General features: G+C 42.4%; 1 protein-coding gene across 1 annotated transcript in view; it reads left to right on the plus strand.

Annotated features, from left to right (window-relative positions):
- ARHGEF9 (Cdc42 guanine nucleotide exchange factor 9) overlaps positions 1-21026 on the plus strand; it is a 267659-nt gene that overhangs the window by 178680 nt on the left and 67953 nt on the right. The window contains exon 5 of the mRNA XM_081336695.1: positions 15439-15633. Coding sequence (XP_081192821.1) covers positions 15439-15633 — 195 coding nt within the window. The remainder of the gene's footprint in view (positions 1-15438; positions 15634-21026) is intronic.

The following is a 21026-nucleotide window of genomic DNA, read 5'->3' on the forward strand; positions in this document are numbered from 1 at the left end:
GTCGGCATTCTATTTTCCATTGGCCGCAGGAATAATCTTTGCAACAAATTCTAATATTTGTTGTTCAAATGACTTTTTACTGCTTTGTTATGCTTTTAATTTTTTTTTAAAAAAATGTGCTTCAATGGTTTCTAGGGAAAACAGGCTTAAAACTACACATATTCCAGGGGTATAAATGGTTCTCCTCTGTGCATAGCACTTTTGATCTACAAGTATTCATTCTGCATTCTGTTTCTCAGCTGTACTTAGAGGGATGCAGAAAACTGCAGGAAAAGGAAATAATAAACACATGCAGTCCCCTGGTATTTAAACAAAGCTAGGAATAAAACTCAGTTGGGAATGAGATTCAAAATGTGACTTAAGGAGTTTTCTTTATAAGCTGACAGATTTTTCTAAACAACTATTCTTCCAAGCTAGTAGTTAGAAAGTGGGGGGGGGGTGGGGGTGGAGAACAGGAGACTTGCTGATTTTTTAAATAAATAGTCTCACACTGATTATTCAAGTACGCTTATTTTCTTAGCCATTGATTCTCTCCTGGTTTTGAGGCAGCGCTTTAATAAAAATTGCGGCAGATTGTAGGTGGCTAGCTGAAGCGGACTGTGGCTCAGTGTGAACACACAACCAAATCTGGAATTTTGATCCCCCAGCCTTCCCGGGTAGAAAAAATATTTCTCAAGAACCAGCTTCAGAAAGATTTCCTTAACTTAAGAACCTGGAGACATGGCGTGAGACAGGAGTACCACGCCATAATATGATAAGCTGCCTTGCCTCTCTTAGGAACTGCATTTGTGTGAATTCATTCAGCTTGATTACTGATCTCCTGTCCAGTTGATTCCAACTCTAGGGGACAGTGTTCCTCTCCATTTCTTAACCAGCATCGTCTGGAGCCAGTGTGACTATACGCTGAGGCACACGGAATGCTGTTATCTTCTCACTGAAGTGGTACCTATTTATCTAGTCGCATTTGCATGCTTTCGAATTGCTAGGCGGGCAGAAGCTGGGGCAAGAAATGGAAGCTCGCCCCGTTGCATGGTGCGTGGTCTTGAACCCAGGCTCTCAGCTTTCCAGTTAACAAAGCTCAGCATCTTTAATCCCTGAGCCATCACGTACCCCGCTGTTGACTGATTATGTGTCATCAGATCATTGTCAGTTTTTAGCAAATACATGGACAGGCTTTCTCCGTGACAATCTGTCCCTAACCTGATTTCTCAGGTCTTCCAACAGTTACACCCATTGCCTCTGTCACTGAGTCCATCTGCTTTGCTGCTGGTCCTCCTCTTCTTCTAGGTGGGTCAAGCAGCTATAAGAAAAATGAACAGCCTTGGAGGGAGGACAGAAGACAAATTTTCTCCCTTCACCCCTTTTTGATAGGACCTTTAAATACATTTCTTGTACATAAGTTTAAGTTTTCAAGACAATAAGGGCGGGGTGGTGACTTAGCCATTAAGACACTGGGCTTGGCGGCTAGAAAGCTGGCAGCCCAGGTTTGAGATCTGAGCTCCATGCGACCGGGTGAGCTCTTGGTCTTTGCTCCTTCTCCTGCCAACCTAGCAGCTCAAAAGCATGCAAATGCAGGTAGATAAATAAGTACCGCTTCCTTGGGAAGGTAATAGCGCTCCGTGATGTCATGCTGGTCACATGACTGTGGAAATGTCTTTGGACAGCGCTGACTCAGTGGCCTTGAAATGGATATGAGCACTGCCCCTAATAGTTGGCAACGACTGAAATCCGCAGGACTTCTTCAAGATAATAGGACCATGCAAACAAAGAAAAAGAAATTATACAATAATGGTACATGATGTTCTGGCTATGAGGCGGAGCTGTAAGACCTTTTAAGAGGACTTATTTAGATTGTTGTTGTTAGTTGCGAAGTCGTGTCTGACCCATCGCGACCCCATGGACAACATTCCCCCAGGCCTTCCTGTCCTCCACCATCTTCTGGAGTCCATTTAAGCTCACGCCTACTGCTTCAGTGACTCCATCCAGCCACCTCATTTTCTGTCGTCCCCTTCTTCTCTTGCCCTCAACCTTTCCCAGCATTAGGCTCTTCTCCAGTGAGTCCTTCCTTCTCATTAGCTGGCCAAAGTAATTGAGTTTCAACTTCAGGTTCTGGCCTTGTAAAGAGCAGTCAGGGTTGATCTCCTCTAGGACTGACCGGTTTGATCGCCTTGCAGTCCAAGGGACTCGCAGGAGTCTTCTCCAGCACCACAGTTCAAAGGCCTCAATTCTTCGGCGCTCAGCCTTTTTTATGGTCCAACTTTCACTGCCATACATTGCAACTGGGAAGACCATAGCCTTGACTATACGCACTTTTGTTGGCAGGGTGATGTCTCTGCTTTTCAGTGTGCTGTCTAGATTTGCCATGGCTTTCTTCCCCAGGAGCAAGCATCTTTTAATTTCTTGGCTGCAGTCCCCGTCTGCAGCGATCTTAGATAGAGACACTTAAGAAAAGTGGAGTGGAGGATAAACATGGAGAGTTTCGAAGAAAGTACACCTGAGGTCAGGTGAAGTTAATATTCATTGAGCTTCAGCTGAGAAGCTTTATCTTTTCACTGATGGTCGAAAGACTTAACAATGCTGAAGATGCCTTGGAATAAGGATGGAAAAGCAGAGAGGAGAATTCACTGGCAGAAAGAAGAAGAATGAAGGCAGAGCTGCCCTTTTCTGGGTCCAAGATGGCCATAACCAAAGCAAGGGAAAATGAAAAGGTAATTTACTTCTTAAAGTCACAGAAACAAGAATAACATCTAACAGAGTAAGAGCCATTGAATCCTAAAATTTCCTAACATAACTTGATTAAAACTTTCCAGACATAATCCCTTGAAACCCTCAACAGCGGCTGCTTCTAAGTGAACCATTTACTAACTTAGTTTCTTGGTCTCCTGTGATTTTTGTCTCTATCCAAAGCTTGCAAGCCCTTCTCAGTTTGGTGGGCTAAGGAGGAAGTTTGTATTAAAAAGTCTTTTTCTGTACCTTGAATTAAGCTATTGAGTTACCAGCCCACACAAAGATGGCTTCTGAATTTCTTTCTATTTAGAAAAAAAAATGTACATTTTGCAAAAGTATAAATCAGAATTAATTCATGGTTTCCGTAAATTGCAGGATTCGCTAAAAATCAAAACCATTGTTTTAACAATATTTACAGTTTATAGATACACAGATCCAATAAAAATGAAGTTGATTCTTCTGTGTACTTAGCATTCTTATCTGATCAATTTTTTTTTAAAGAACAAGAATTGACTATATTTAGTATGCCATTTCACAGCCATTAAATCATCAAGGAACTTCCACTGTTGAGCAATTATTAATTAGCTGCTAGAAGTAAAAATATAAAAAGTTCCTTATTATGTAATTTAGCAATTCCTCCCTTGAAGATGTGTAATAGTGGGCTGCATTCTGCTCTTTGATTAGAAAGGTGTTTTACTTTCCAAAATAGCACACTTTTTGAAAGATCCAATCTACCCATATATTGACAATTCCTCCAACTTTTTGTTGAGGAGTTGTGAGATGTTTAAACTATTTTTATTGGAAATAAGTGCCAGCTGTATACTATCTTTCACCTTAGCTCTGATGTAGACTAAAAAAAACCCCATAGTATGCCATTTCAAATCTTTAATTTGGTTTTATTTGGGGCCTGTATCCAAAGCTTTTATAGATCTACAGGAATACATGGATACATTTCCAATTTTCTGAAATGTATAGGTAATCCTCAATTTACGACCAGGATAGAGCCCAAAATTTCTGTTTCTAAATAAGACAGTTGTTAAGTGAATTTCACTCCATTTTGTGACCTTTCTTGGCACAGTTGTTAAGTGAATCACTGCATTACAGTAATAAGTTAGTAATATGGTTCTTAAGTGAATCTGGCTTCCTCATGATTGTCAGAAAGTTGCAAAAGGGGGTCACATGATCCCAGGACACTGCAGCCGTCATAAATATGAGTCAGTTGCCAAGCACCCTAATTTTGATCCCCTGACCATGGGGATGCTGCCATGGTCATAAGTGTGCAAAGTGGTCATACGTCCCTTTTTCAGTACCATTGTAACTTTGAAAGGTCACTAAATGGACCATTGTCAATCAAGGACAATCTATAGGTCCTATATCAGGGGTAGGCAACCTTGGCTCTTTTATGACTCCCAGAATTCCTGAGTCAGCACAGCTGACTCAGGAATTCTGGGAGTTGAAGTCCATGAGTCATAAAAGAGCCGCCGAGGTTGCCTACCCCCGTCCTATACTGTCAAAATTCCTTCAGGACCTAGGTCTCTCTAGGAACTTAAATACCATTTATCTTTGAAAGGTTACATAGCATTCGGGTTTTAAATCACATTTCTACTTTAGGTTAGTGTAGACCAGGGATAGGCAACCTTGGCTCTTTTATGACTCATGGACTTCAACTCCCAGAATTCCTGAGCCAGCATGGCTCAGCTTGGAAACCTCTCCCTTTTCCCTCAGCATGGCTGGCTCAGGAATTCTGGGACTTGAAATCCACGAGTCATAAAGCGGCCTAGGCCAGGGGTAGGCAACCTTGGCTCTTTGATGACTCGTGGACTTCAACTCCCAGAATTCCTGATCCAGCGTGGCTCAGCTTGGAACCCTCTCCCTTTCCCCTCAGCGTGGCTGGCTCAGGAATTCTGGGAGTTGAAGTCCATGAGTCATAAAAGAGCCAAGGTTGCCTACCCCTGGTGTAGACAATAATCTTAACAAAAGATAAAAATTAATTCCTCCTCCACTTTACCCAAGCCAAGAACTAACACATTTACACATCACAGCTTATAAATCATTTAGCAGGTCTCTCTGAGGTATTGTCAGCAAAGCAAGGAAGCAAAAGCTGAAGTACTTTCTCCTGAGTTTGCATTTTATACTCCTACAAATCTAATATTTAATTAATCATTCTTCTCTTAGGTTGGAGGACTGTTTATGAGCAGGGAACCTGAGATCACATTATCTCCTCTCCAAGTAGTAAAATATTGTGTGACAAACATCTTGAGCCATGTATGTTGTCCGGAGATAAATTTACATAGGTAAAATTTACATCCTCGCTTCTGGCGCAGCGTTGGCAATTTTCCCCTCTTACATTTCAGAGAGCTGTGCGTGTAAAAAGAACCAATTTTTGTCCCAGAATTTTCTTCATTTTTATGGCCTTTCCCATCTCTGATTATTTTAAAATTTATGGTTAATTAATTAAATAGGAGAAAGCAAGAGTTAAGGTCTCGGCTACAATGGTAAGGATTGCACCACTGGAAGAACCGAAAGACCAAGCCTGAGACAGATTATCCTGAAGAAAATCTATGTGATTGCTTAGAGGTGACACATAATCATTTGATGATAGCAATCAAATTGTTTTAGCAAAAAGACAAAACAAGAGGTTGCACAGTGATGATGTTGATGGACCAACATCAGGCTGACCCTGAATCACAACACTAGGTTCCAGTCCCCCCTCAGCCAGGGAAGTTCAACATACCTCACAAGGTTGTTTTTGTGGGGCAAATGGAAGGAGGGCATGCTATGCCAAACTTCTTCAATAAAATGCACAGTATCAACCAACCAATCAATCAATCAATCATCAACCGGCCAACCAACCAAGTAAGAAAACCATCCTGGAATCATAACCCTTCTAGAACTGTAAAGAGTCCCCCCCCCAGATTGCAAAAGAACTCTTTTATAAAAACTCACCTAACGACTTCCTCGCTTAGCAGCAGAAATTTTGGGCAGCGTTGTGGGCATCAGCCGAGGGCCACCAGAACTTTTGGACTTGGCGAGATTCCGTGAATGTAGCCTTACAATAAAGTAGAATTAATTTGTGCTGTCTGATCTGGCTGGGAAAGCTGATCCTCCCTCTGTCGGGTGGTGGCTCGGATATTCGTGTCTTAACCAAATTGATGGCTCTCCGTGACATTTTCCTTTGCTTTGGTGGGATCCTATCAAAATGATAGCCGGCTTTGAAGGTGGTGACCCTTTCTCCCCCAACGTTTCAAAAGATGGCTGCATTCAGAGATAAGGATAAACCAAGAATTAGCTACCTTTCCAAAACACCTCATCTTCCAAACTCCAATGCACTCAGCAAAACCTGGTAGGATTTGGGTGGTTTCTTGCTTTCCTAAGAGTGCTGATTTTTGGGCAAGATTGTGGTGCTCTTGATTAGGCCATGTTTCAGGGTGAACTGCTTCTGTTTCATCACAGGATTTCTGTAGGGTTTTTTTTATGTGCATTTAGAATCATAGAGCTCAAGGGGACCTTGGAAGTCTTCTAGTCCACCCCTTGATCAAGGCAGGAGACCTCATACCATCCCGGACAAATGATTATCCAGTCCAATTATTTGAATTAATTTGGGGAGACCCTTGAACCATTCGAAGTGCAGTGTTGTGGACCCTTATTATTAGCCTGGTTTAATACTGTGAGCAAACTTAGATTTGGCAGCTTCCTGTCCCTCTTTCTCCTGCTCTTCCAGTGGTGTTGCAAGGAGAGAACACGCATTACAATTCTTAACCACACTTTATGAGGGTCTTTCAGTCTGGCTCAGTTGTGCTATGTCTGTCTCTCTCTCTCTCTTTCTTTCTTTCTTTCTTTCTTTCTTTCTTTCTTTCTTTCTTTCTTTTTCTTTCTTTTTTCCTCCCTCCCTTCTTCCTTCCCTCTTCTTTCTTTCTTTCTTTCTTTCTTTCTTTCTTTCTTTCTTTCTTTCTTTCTTTCTTTCTTTCTCTTTCTTTTTCTTTCTTTCCTTCCTCCCTCCCTTCCCCCCCTCTCTTCTTTCTTTCTTTCTTTCTTTCTTTCTTTCTTTCTTTCTTTCTTTCTTTCTTTCTTTCTTTCTTTCTTTCTTTCTTTCCTTCCTTCCTTCCTTCCTTCCTTCCTTCCTTCCTTCCTTCCTTCCTTCCTTCTTTGTCTTTCCCACCCATGTCTCCTACAAGGTGTCTCTGGTTGGCTTACAAATCATAGTTCAACTTAACTAGACAACTTCAATATTTTGTCAACACCAAATTGCTGCAAGACAAACGGAATAATACAGATAAAAACAATTGCCCCCCCCCCCTTTTTTATGCCCCAGGCCAGCGGTTCTTAAACTGGAGATAATTACCCGGGGTAGAAATTGGAACATCTGAGGATAATGGAGCAATTGATAATAGTTTATTTGTAAGTTGAGGATTCAGCTTGGATGTTTACATGAAACAACAGAGAGAATCTGGTGAATTTGGAAGGAGGGACAAATATTACACTATTTATGACTGGGGAAAGGGTTGATTGAGTCAAATGCTGCCCTAGACTGCATTCTGGTGTTCCTGGTTCTTAAACCTAGACATATTAAATTTAATTAGAGTACTAATAAAAATGTCATTTATAGAACCTTTACCTTTAAGAACTGATTTATTTAGTTCTTTCCTCTTAAAGCTTTAAGGCTTGGTACCAGAATCAGACGTTCCAAAGGCATTTCAAGAAGTGCAGCTCTTAATATTTTCAGAAAAAATGAATACGCACTCTAGAACCCCTCTGTTCTTTTTTTGGGGGGGGCGGGGCAGCGAAGTAAGAAAATGTGACAGTTTCAGACATTTCATATTTTTAAGGATAACGGCAATATGTTTCCCTCTTTTGAAGATGTCAGGAAACCAGCAGAATATTGCAACCCGTTTTCATGGATGGAACAATTTTGGAGAGTAAATTTGACATTTCAGCCCAGTTACTTTCATAGTGGATTTCCCCAAACGTGTGACTTCCACCATTTCCAGTATAATTATCAGTAGATGAAGGCAAATCTACGTGTCCCAGGATAATGTTGCAGGATCCAACTTGGGTCAGTCATCGGGACTGGAGCTTCAGTCTTCCGAGCTTTCGGATGCCTGCTGGAGCCCATCCTCAAGGAACTTCCCTCTCGCCAAAATGTGTGCTGTGGGCTATTCTATGCGTACTATTTAAGTGGTGCCACACACAACCAGGCACCACATAAATACTACGCATGGAGCAGCGCAGTGCACATATTCTGGAGAGTGAGAAAGTTCCCCGAGGACGGGCTCCAGCGCAAGTCTGAAAGCTCAGAAGATTAAACCTCTGGTCCCAGGGACCAACCCAGATTGGATCCTGCATAACTGTCAACTGTCAAGGATTCTGGGAATATTGCTGTATTGTTGCAAGGTAGAATAGCAGAATCTTGAAAGCCTGTTCAGTTTTCTCTCTGACTGTCAGACCTGCCCCAGCTTGGTCTTCTAGGAAAGAAGTTAAGATAAGGTAAAGTAAGGGAAGGGAAGGGACAAGACAAGACAAGACAGGATAAAATAAGGTAAGGTAAGATAAGGTAAGGTAAGGCAAGGCAAGAAAAGACAAGGTAAGATGAGATTGTTCTGTACCAGCCTGCTACCGGCCCTGCAGCAAAAGCAGGGACAACCCCTTTACAAACGGCAAGAGGCAGGAATAAAGCCTGCCAAATTTATTAATATAAAACAGAGCAAGACAAGACACCAACCATGAAACAGGAGCTATGAAACAGGAACTATTCAAGCGGTTGCCTTCAGCAAACCAGCCCTCCCACACATTCCCCTTAAATACAGTTCAGGGCGTGGCCTCTCTCTGCCTCCTTCCGAGGTGCCCCATTGCCTTCCTCTGTTTACTCCTGATTGACTGCCTCCTGCGTCGGGCGTCCTTGAACAGGGCCAGCTGTGGGTCATCTTCATCCACGCTGTCAGGCTCACACAGCTGGGTCTCCGTCGTGACCAGGTGGGAGGGGCCTGGCTGAGGGCTCTGCGGAGCCTCAAGGCCATCATCAGCAAGCTCTTCAACACCCCCCTCCTCCTCCTCTGAGTCGTCCGACCCAACTGCCGAACCCACAGGCTGACCCTGAATCACAACAGAGATAAAATAACCTTTATTGTCATTTTTTTTTACTGTGGGCACAACAGCACACATCAAAAATGAAATTTAGTTGCCCGCTCTCAAAGTGGAACACATACATGACACACACCTAACCATACTATATACACATATGTATAGACCCACACCCCTACATATATACAATACTCTTGACTCCACGTGTAGCAAAAAGAATTCTTTTACTAAAAAGCCAAGTGGTTACCGTAAAAAAAACAAAAAAACAAAGCCAGAACTGACCATTTGCATGGGAAAGTTTCCCAGTTAACTTTCCCTTTTTCATTCCTCCTCCCTTTTATCTCCCAATTGTCCAGTTATATTTGAAGTAGGTGTTTCGGTAACTGGCAGGCGGGGTCACGAGCCATCCCATTTTCCAGCCTGTGGCCTTGGAGTGGTGAGCCGAGGTCTTGGGACGGATGGTGCTTAGTTTTGGTTTCCCCCTTCTTCCCCCCCCCCAGCTCCCTCCCCCTCCTGTAGTTCAAGGCAGACTGGCATCTAGCGAAGCAAAGCTGGAGCGAAAGGATGGCAGTCCTGACATTGACCTTATACTCAAGAAAATCAAAGCGTGGTTCTTTTGAGTTTCTTTCTGACTCTTCCTTCTATTCCTGGGCTGTGTAACCTGTTATCTTAGTCCCCCCCACTTAACAACTCGTTCCTTCCTCCCTCCCTCCCTCCCTTAGCAGCTCTTACATACCTTCCTCAAGGTTAACTCTCAATTCCTTTATAATAACTCCGTCATCGCCAGTTAGTTCAGCCCTAAATCATGTCACTTTTTTAAAAGCCGACAGACACATATTGAGACGTGATTCAGTTCAAGGGTCTCTGAATAATGCACCTTCCCAAGGCAGATAAATTTACATGGCTGATAAATTGATTAAGAGTAATAACAGTGGGGGAAAAGCACTTTGCAGATTGCCCTGTGCACAAAGTAGTCTGTTTGGTTTATAGCTTTGTGCAGTTTGTGAAACCAGCCAAATTTGGTGCATCCAGCAAATTCTGATTAAAGCAAACAATGGCAAAAGCAGGCATGCAGAACTGGTGGCTTTAGAGGACCAGCCTGGGACTGTTGAGCACTAAAATTCAGCCACATCTTTAACTTAACCCAGAACATTTAACCCAAATGAAAACAAGTTTAAGCAATCCTGCTCAATATGCATTGCAAATAGAAAAAACAAAACAAAAACCACAGACAAGAATCCTGTGTAATGCCCAGATTCCGCATTTTTTCACACACGTTCTTAAAATAGGCAAGCAAAAGACAAAAATACTTTGGAATTAATAATTACTTATTAAAATAAACTATAAAAAGGAGCCCTGTTAATAAAATCAATTCATCCCTATCTGCATATGCCAAGCATTCTGTCTCTCCCAAATAGACAGTTATACACACACACACACACACACACACACACAGACACACACTTCCTTCCCACCTTGCAGAAGAATAACAAAATAACAGAGTTGGAAGGGACCTTGGAGGTCATCTAGTCCAACCCCCTGCTCAAGCAGGAGACCCTGTGTCATTCCGGACAAATCGCTGTCCAATCTCTTCTCGAAAACCTCCAGTGATGGAGCACCCACAACTTCTGAAGGCAAAGCTGTCCCACTGGTTGATTTTTGTCGCTGTTAGGAGATCTTAGCCTGATGCGCGACCATGGTTTGGTCATTGACTAACTAACCTGAATCTAGTTTGGCAAACTACAGTATAGCTTTGTCGGTCCTTGCTGCAATGCCTGAATTGATACATCCTGGATGTAGATATTGCTTTACCGATAGAAATAGCTACATTATGAATTTAAAAAGCTGATTTCTGAGAGAGTGGAGAATGGAGGAAAAAGATAACCCTTTCCTTGTTGCTATATACGCGTGTGAGCTTAGTCATGCTGTAATGATATCACAGTTGCACCACCCACTCTTCGTATCAGTTCCCACAACCAAGTCCTACAAAGCAGCCCTGAAAGCTGGTTGCTAGAGCAGCTGGCGAAGAGTAAGCTGCTTGGTGCAACTTGTATGAAGGGTTTTAAAAATATATACCAAATAAAAATACAATGCAAATATTCAGTGCAATGTACGGTTCTTGAGTTCTCAGTCTATTTTATATTTAGATGAGAAGCGATAGGCAAAGGGGTCTGCAGAGGATCTGCTGGTTCTGCATTATGGACTTTTGACCCCAGACTTACAGATGTTTGTATACCCCTCTCTGTTCTGTCTTTGATGCAAGAGGACATAAAAATAGACCCTGACTGTTCTGTTCTCCCAGTTTCATTTCTGCTTCATCATGCAAGACATTCAAACTGACACTTAGCTGTATTATCCCAGGAAAAGTGCAAAGCCTTGTAATCAAAAGTTGTTATATAACGGAGTGGCTAAGAGATAGCATGGACGTCATTCCAGGGATTTTTTATTTAGGACGGGCTGTTTGTTTCACCTAGAGTTTAGGAGCTGTGCCCTGTGCTGGCTGGCCTTGGGTGTGTGTGTGTGTGTTTGGGGGGGGTGAGTTTGGCAATAGAGAGGTGCCTTTTTCAGACCTTCTTTCTAGGGCTGTGCTGAGTTTCAGATCTGAAGGTGATTCAGAGCACGTGCAAGTGTGCACTTACGGCACCCATCGAAAACCCCTTAAAGCAGCTGTGTTGTTTCCTGGGCTCACACAACTGCCTTTTGTAGTTTCCGCATGATCCTTGGAAAAGGTGCATAATTTAAGGTATTCTCAACACGTAGCAGGCGTACGCCTTGTTCATGCAAGTTATATTTGTCTGCTTAAATCTTTTTTCCCCCAGCATTAGGAGGGATGACTTCTCAGTTGATTAGATTTCAGCCCTGCAAAATAATTCTGTGGAATTAGTTTAACCTGTACATAACTGGATTTATTTGTGGCTTAATCGAACCTCCTGGGATTACTTGGCCGGTTCTATTTATTGCGGGAGTTCCCATTACACCTTAACCCTTTGCTGGGCCAGCTGGACCAGAGAAGACACCATGTGAAGAACCCTTGTATCATCTAGCACAGGGTCAGGCAACCTTGGCTCTTTTATGACTGGTGGACTTCAACTCCCAGAATTCCTGAGCTAGTCATGCTGGGGGGAAAGGGAGAGTTTCCAAGCTGAGCCATGCTGGCTCAGGAATTCTGGGAGTTGAAGTCCACAAGTCATGAAGGGGCCATAGTTCCACCATGCTGGCTCAGGAATTCTGGGAGTTGAAGTCCACGAGTCATAAAAGAGCCAAGATTGCCTACCCTTGATCTAGCACTTTGGTTTTCTTCCTGTTGATGAGCAGTATCAGAGGGCCAACCGTTCTGTCATATTTTTGCATTGCATTTGAGTTGTTTAGTTACTCCAGAAGTTCAATCAAATGATGCCTTCCGAAATGAATTGGCTTGTTGCATCTCTTCATTAAGTTATGCTCCAGGGTAATATTTCCCAACCTCAGCAACTTTAAGATATGCGGACTTCAACTCCCAGAATTCCCCAGCCAGCATACTGGCTGGGAAATTCTGCAAGTTGAAGTCCACAGGTTTTAAAGTCGCCAAATTTGGAGACTCCTGATCTAGTAGATCAGTATGCCCTTCTGGGGATTGGATCAAGTTGCTTAGATTGAGATATCAGACTTGGAATAAGAGCTACCAATTTTGCCATATTATGAATTGGTTGGTTTTAGAGCACTTTTTCCCAACCTTAGCCATTGTAAGACATATGGACTTCAACCCCCAGTATTCCCCAATCAGCATTCTGGGAGTCAAAATCCACTTATCTTAAATAGCTAAAGTTGGGAATCTCTGGTTTAGATCTATATTTTCTGGGCCAGCTAATTTCCAGATGTCTGTTCTTCAATAAATAATTGCTAAGTTGCACACTAGTGGTACCCATGCTGATCTGAGGATTTGGAAACTGAGGTGTACACATCTGGCTGAGAAACACTGGTTTAGAGGATTCTCTGAATAGAACCATGGAGGTGTCTAGACCTCAGTTTACAGTTTGACATGATGCATGATCTCTGCTAAGGCGTTGCAATGGCTCAGCAATCAAGAGGCTGGGCTGGTTGGCTGGAAACCCGGCAGCTCAGGTTTGAGTCCTGAGTGCCACATGAAAGGATAAGCTCATGTCTTCACCTCAGCTCCTGCCAACCTAGGAGTTCAAAAGCATGCAAATGCAAGTAGATAAATAGGTACCACTTTGGTGGGAAGGTAACAGCGCTCTGTGAAGTCATGCTGGCCACAGGAACGTGGAAATGTCTTGGGATAGCGCTGGCTCAATAGCCTTGAAATGGGGGTGATAGTTGACTAGCAGAGTAAAATCCGCCAGGATTCCTTTTTTTAATGATCTTTGTTGATTCAATAAAGTACACTCCTATCAATTCTGATGTGCTAAGTTTAGAATGTGTGTTCTGCCTCATCTCTGTCCCATTTCTATGCTCATATTTTATTTATTCTACTGAATTGCTGGATTTTCAGGGTTACAAAAAGCCAGAAGGAGCAATGGAAATATTTTGGCAAAGCAACACATTTTTTTTTGTTTATTTTTGGAAGGTCAAGCTGGGAAAGGAGGGCTAAAACCTCGTTAAAGCCATTTCCCAAACACCTTGAAATCATCACTTTCTATATCACTTTTTGTAGCTTGTACTGAATTGGTTTTAAGCATATTGTAAAAAAAAACCTTGAAAAATATCAATATAGCAATGGTAAATATGTCTATTACATGAATGCACCAATCATTTCTGATGTCATCCTTTTCCATGCATATCCATTTTTTTTTTAAAAAAAATGATATTTGCTCTCAAAAAGGGCCATCTTGTCATCATTCCACTTCAGTTTGCATATCATCTTTCTCATGTTCACTGCACCTTTAAATCAATTGTTGGAAAAATTGGTGGGTTGTCTCTGCGATCTCCCAATTCTTGACCTTTAAAGCTCTTCTGGTGCAATAATAAAAAGAATTTTGTTGAGCAAAACATAGTCAGCAGTTGGAAAAAGCAGAGAACATGAAAAAGGAGAGGGATGGAGATTTTTGCAAATTGAACGGACCACCAACACCGTTCCTAAGGTAGAGGTTGGAAACAACGCATCAGCAGCTACATATTTAACAATAGGTTAAGCTGTGAAAATGGAACACCTGTTCATATCCCTTTCAATGCAGAGTGTAATTTATGTTTCTTGTGACTTGAACGCTGAACACAAATGAAGGAAAATAACATTTCCTGCATTATTGTCACCTGATTTCTGTTTGAAGAACAGTTGTGCTACGCTGTGTATTTAGAGCTGAATGCAGGAGAGTATTTTTAATGTTTAGTCCCTCCTGGTGTTTCAACTTAAAATTGTTGGATATTTTGAGAGCAATCCTCCTGATTTTTTTTTGTTTTGTTTAAGAATTGTGGAGGAAGGAAAACAGGAGTTGACAAGACTGGGGTAAAAGAAATAAAGCCTTGAGATCAAACAGGTCTAAAAGAACTGGAGTTCAATCCAATTCATATTACAGGTGGTCCTCAACTGACAGCAGTTCATTTAGCGACCATTCAAAGTTACAACAGCACTGAAAAAAATGACTTATGATCATTTTTCACACTTACGACCGGTGCCAGCATCCCCCACGGTCACGTGATTTACATTCGGATGCTTGACAACTGACTCAGATTTATGACGGTCGTAGTGTCCCGGGGTCACGTGATCCCCTTTTGCGATGAAAAGAAAAGACAATGGGGAAGCCAGATTCATTTAACAACTGTGTTACTCATTTAACAACTGCAGTGATCCGCTTAACAAATGTGGCAAGAAAAGTCGTAAAATGGGGCAAAACTCAACAAATTTCTCAGTTAGCAACATAAATTCTGGGCTCAGTTGTGGTGGTAAGTTGAGGACTACCTATATGTCTATTTTCGAATTTTTATTTTCCTAGAAATAAAAGTAGCTTATTTCTGACCCCGTCAGGGAAAAGCATCCTACTATGAACCCCAATCTTAACACATTAAGAGATAGGCTCTGTTGAATTTAGTTTCCTTCTTATTGCATTCTCATTGGACCATATGAATTATTTATTTATTTTATTTTATTTTAATTCCATTTAGTGAATTAGTTCACTAAAACCACAATCTTTCCCAATTGTTCTGTGGGTTGACTGGTTAGTGCAAATCGTGCAGGCTAGCCCCATGGAGTAGAGAATGTATCACGTCTGATTTTTCGATATCTACAAAAATCCTGGATTTCTTTAGTTTTTGCAATCAAATTGGGCTAAAAAATTGCCTTCAATTCTGTAAATGTGCGGGGCATCAAATTCATCCTGGAATAATGAGGATGTAAAAGAAAAATGTTGGCATGGCTGAACACTAGTCAGGTGCAAGCACCAGATGCATATGTGCAGAGTTCAAACTAGCTACTTTATTGTTCTGTGCCTGTTTCACAGGAATCTCTCCAACCGGGTAACTTTTGATTGGGAAAGACCAGATAAGGTTCAGAGGCATTGTGGGGTATCCAAACTTGCTCTCTTGTGTTTACATAGTGAGTCCAGGTTAACTCCCCTCTTAAGCCCTTCTCTCATCTCAGCTGGCTGCTCTCAGCATCACTAGAAAACCAATGTAATGGGCTGATATTCCCTTTGGTTACAGCTCTGGGTCAACCAAGAAGATGGAGTTGAAGAAGGCACAAGTGAAGTACAGAATGGACACTTGGATCCAAATGCCACTGACTGCCTCTGTCTCGGGAGAACCCTCCAGAACCGAGACCAGATGAGAGCCAATGTCATTAATGAAATCATGAGTACGGAGCGCCACTATATCAAACATCTGAAGGACATCTGTGAGGTAAGCCAGCCTCTTCTTGAATATGTCATGTTTCGGGTGGAGATGGAGGGGATCAGCTAGATGAATTTCATCTGTCTGTCTAACCTTGAGGTTCTTTGGGCCAATATAAGTTGTTCTTTCGCAGTCCCTTTTTCCAATTGAATTGTGAAAATCAAATTAGGCAGCAGTTTGTGTATTGTACACATTGGCATATAGGGACATCTAGTGTTCTGGTGAACTTTTGTCGGAGTGACAGCAGAAGTAGATTTGGAGGTAACCTAATCGTAGCCCTGCCCCCTTATTCACTTGATTATGTTTGTCATCACTTCTGCACTTCTGCACTTTTTAATCTTCAGATTGGGAAAAAGGAAGTGATAAAAGAATCTCCACAACCATGTCAGAAAATCCAACTTCTTTATAGATTGATTTTTAAAAGAACAACAATAGAGTTGGAAGGGACTTTGGAGGTCTTCAACCCACTGCTCAAGCAGGAGATCCTATACAATTTGGGGCACATGGCTGCCTAATCTCTTCTTAAAAACCTCCAGTGATGGAGCACCCACAACTTCTGAAGGCAGTCTGTTCCACTGGTTAATTGTCCTCACTGTCAGGAAATTTCTCCTTATTTCTAGGTTGAATCTCTCCTTGATCAGCTTCCATCCATTATTCCTTATCTGGCCTTCAGGTGCTTTGGAGAATAGGTTGTCCTCCCTCCTCTCTGTCATAGCCCCTCAAATATTGGAACCCTGCTATCATGTCATCCCTGGTCCTTCTCAACGTTAGACTAGACCAGGGGTCGGCAACCTTGGCTCTTTTACGACTCGTGGACTTCAACGCCCAGAATTCCTGAGCCATCATGGCTCAGCTTGGAAACCTCTTGCTTTCCCCTCAGCCAAGCTGGCTCAGCAATTCTGGGCGTTGAAGTCCACGAGTCATAAAAGAGCCAAGGTTGCCTGCCTCTGGACTAGACATACCCAGTTCCTGAAACCGTTCATCCTATATTCAGTAATTCACACAGTAGGGTTCACTAGCTTAAAATGGGATCACATACTTTGTGGCTGAATGCATGCTGGGGAGCCCAGCTATTGAGTGAGCATATTGTAGGAACCACACCATCTCATAACACCATCAAATGGTTGGGATGTGCATTGTTGCATGTTTTTGCGAACACAGGAATTCGGTTTTGTTAATCCAGATATAAACTTCAGCATACAAATGAACACATCCTTTGAGTATTAAAATCATTTTCCTCAGAATATCTCCATATATTCACTTTTGAAAGTAGAAGGGTGTTTACGTTTCAGCAACTATGCAGTGGCCAACATTTAAGGCTTACACCCACTGATGAGCAACCATTGACGGTCTGAGGCAGAAGAGGTGGCCTCAAAGGTTCTTGTGGTGGCCTCAAAAGTTCTTGTGGTGGCATCAGAGCTTCTAAGGAGTTAATTTATATGTCAGCTGGACTGCTGTCCAGTCGCAGGAAGTAAATTGTTGTCATTTAAAACAATTAAGTCTTTTGAAAGAACTGTGTGTGGAGGATGATATGAGTGTCTCTGTGTTGGTGTGTCTGTGGGTTTGTGTGTGCAAATATCCAGCCGTGACATTTTTAAAAACAAAAATATCGATCCTCTTCTGTGCCTAGGGGGGTTCAAGGATGAATGAAGGTATGAAAACACAAAAAGCGTTTGTTTCAGTAGAACTATAATGGGAAAAAATTAATTTCATGCTACTTGGGGAAGTCTTTTCCCCGCTTTCGGCCCTATAAAAACATGACAATTTGGCCCTGCGTGCCTGCTTTTTAAAATTGATGTAGCACTTCACATAAAACCAATCAATTCTGATATAGTTGTATGGATTGATGGGGGGTATTTATCATTGCCACCTGTCAAGCTGGAGCGCATTTGGTTTGGTTTGGTAAATAAGCATTTCCAAATAAACAATATGTAAAGAAATGTGGAGATAATCTCGATGAAGGAACACATGAGCCCTTACTGGGGGGAAAAACAGTTTAGTGTGACAAATAAACTCAAAAGTCCTGCTTTGATTCTGTTTAGTATAAGAGGGAGGGAGAGAAAAACTCTAGCAGGCTTTCCAAACTTGGTCACTATACAGGATAGATAGACAGACAGACAGACAGACAGATAGATAGATATAGATAGAGAAGATAGATAGATAGATAGAGATAGATAGACAGACAGACAGACAGACAGATAGATAGATAGAAAGATAGAAAGATAGATAGACAGACAGAGATAGCTAGAGATAGCTAGATAGAGATAGATAGACAGATAGAGAAGATAGCTAGCTAGAGATAGCTAGAGGTAGATAGCTAGAGATAGATAGATAGATATTTAATTTAATTTAATTTAATTTAATAATATTTATATACCGCCCTTCTCCCTAAGGACTCAGGGCGGTTCACAGGGCAGAATAAAATACCAAATACAAACATTAAAAAGAGATTAAATGATTGCCCAAGTTAAAACAATAGGAATACAATTCTAAAAACCCCAAGATAAAATTAAGACACCAAAAATAAAACAACCCCACCGATCCCCATCAGGCTAGGCCGGCTTGTACAAACAAAAACGTCTTGAGATCGCGACGAAAGGAGCGAAGATCGGGCGCCATCCGGAGCTCTACCGGTAGCTGATTCCACAGCTCCGGAGCGCCCACAGAGAAGGATCTCCCTCTGGGGGCCACCAATCGACATTCTCTGATCGGTGGCACCCTGAGGAGGCCCTCTCTGTGGGAACGCACAGGGCGCAGGGAGCTTGATGCCGGCAGCAGATGTTCCCTAAGGTACTCCGGCCCCATGCCATGGAGGGCTTTGAACACCGTTACCAGTACCTTGAATCTCACCCGGAAGACAACTGGCAACCAATGCAGCTCACGGAGCAGAGGTGTAACGTGGGAGTATCGGGAGACTCCCAACACAACTCTCGCGGCTGCATTCTGTACCAGTTGGAGCTTCCGGGTGGTCCTCAAGGGCAGCCCCATGTAGAGAGCGTTGCAGTAGTCCAGACGAGAGGACACGAGCGCATGAGTGACCGTGCACAAATCATCCCGGCTAAGATAGGGCCGCAACTGGCGCACCAGGCGAACCTGGGCGAAGGCCCCCCTAGTCACAGCTCCTATATGGTCTTCCAAGGTGAGCCGTGAATCTAGGAGGACTCCCAAGTTGCGAGCCCTATCTACGGGGGGTAATAGTTCACCCCCCATAGCCAGAGGTGGGGGTAGATAGATAGATAGATAGATAGATAGATAGATAGATAGATAGATAGATATAGATAGATAGATAGACAGAGAAGATAGATAGAGATAGCTAGATAGAGATAGCTAGATAGCTAGATAGATAATATTAGATAGATATTAGGATAATATTAAATAGATGATAGGTAGTCAGATAGAAAAGATAAGATATAGATAGATAGATAGATAGATAGATAGATAGATAGATAGATAGATAGATAGATAGATAGATAGATATGATGATACAGATATAGATATATAGATATAGATATAGATATAGATATAGATATAGATATAGATATAGATAGATATCTAAAGAGTGACATTCATGGAATCTTTGTGGAATTTGTTTTCCGACCTAACTTATCTCAGAAGGCCAACCCAATCACAAACAGCTTTTGGGCACCATGCATATTTATTGGTTTGCAGTTATTTGTGGAAGTGACAGTATGTATGAGGGGGAGCCATCTTCAGGGCTCTCTCTGTAAAAAGGTGGGAGAATGGCGATGCTGAAGGTTATGATAATGTCCTCTTGGACGAGCAACAAATAGGCTGTCTTAAGCATTGCTCAGAAAACAGTTCTCTAGACTTGACCAGCTCTCTGCAAGGAGTATAAATCCTTCCATTCCCCACCATCCAGTCAGAGCTGAAGAGGCTTCTTGGATGAGAAGCGAAATGTCTTCAAAGAAAAACAAGAAAGCCCAGTTGCCTCCTGAAAAAAGTACCTTTGGGAACACGCTAGCCTGAAACAAGAAAGTTTTTCTGCTCTGCTGCACACCCAGAGGGCAGAATCGAGGGAGATCTGATTGTTTGCTTAAAGTAACTAGCATCTGAGTCAATTCCAAGTCGATTCCACCGTTTTCCATAAGTTGCACCAACAGGTCAGTGGATGTTTCTGATCCTGGCCTACGAGTAGTCCTTAACAACCATTCATTTAGGGACAGTTTGAGGTTACAAGGGTACTAAACGAAGTGATTTGTGATCAGTCCTCATGCTTATGATATGACTATCGCAGCATCCCCACCTGTCAGGAGATCAAAATTCAGCGCTTGGCAGCTGGCTTGCATTTCCAACGGTTGCAGCATTTCAGGGCCATGTGATTGCCCTTTGCAATCTTCCTACCCACCCAGCTTCCAGCAAGCAAAGCCAGTGGGGGAAGCTGGATTCACTTAACGGCAGTGTGATTCACTTAACAACGGCAATGGTTTGCTTAACAACCGGGACAAAAAAAAGCTTGTAAAATCGGGCGCGACATAAATTTTGGTCCCAATTGTGGCTGTAGGTTGAGGACTGCCTGTAGTTCCTCTCCCCCCCCCCCCCGTTGATTGGGAAACATATTGCATCAATACAAGAGAATATTTGTAGCTCAGGGTTGAAATGAGGGGTCCTTGGTGCTCTCTGAGCCTGGTTGTTTCCTTGCAGACATTTCACGACCCAACTAGGTAACCTCATCAGTACCAGCGCTGATGGTGTTATTTAATTTGGGGAATGAAACATCTGCAAGAAAACAAGCAAGCTCAGAGAGCACCAAGGACCACATATTATACCATTTCCATCCATTTAGTCATTCCAGGTCCTAAAAGGGCAGGTGAATCACTTTAACTTCCACATTTGAGCTTAAAGTTGGTTTATGACATCGATTTAAGTGTTCTCCCGGAATTTCCATGTGTAAATGGCAGGGACAGCCTCTAAGAAATTGTGTCCCTGCTTCTCAACTGATGCTGCAATCTGCAGAAGGAAAACATTGGGTTCTTCCTTCCTTCCTTCCTTCCTTCCTTCCTTCCTTCCTTCCTTCCTTCCTTCCTTCCTTCCTTCCTTCCTTCCTTCCTTCCTTCCTTCCTTCCTTCCTTCCTTCCTTTGTTAAGTTTTCCACACTCCCCTCCCTTCTGCTGAACAAACTGCAGCTTTTAGAAAGCTGCCCAAATGAAGGGTTTGCAACTGCTGTGTGCCGCCAGCTAGCTTTAATATTAACAAGCCTCTTTCCAGCCTCTGAGAACTGTTAGCAGGTAGGCTGTTTTCCCTAACTCAGATGGAGCATTCTTCCAAATTGGCTCTTTTCTGCTAGACAGGAAAAAAAAATAAAAATAAAGGGCATGGTAAAATAGAACATCCCACTGGTTTGTGTGTGTGTGTGTGTTAATTGGATTGTTTCTATGAAGAAA

The sequence above is a fragment of the Vipera berus genome (genome assembly GCF_964194415.1).
Source record: "Vipera berus genome assembly, chromosome: 11".
Lineage (NCBI taxonomy): Eukaryota > Metazoa > Chordata > Lepidosauria > Squamata > Viperidae > Vipera > Vipera berus.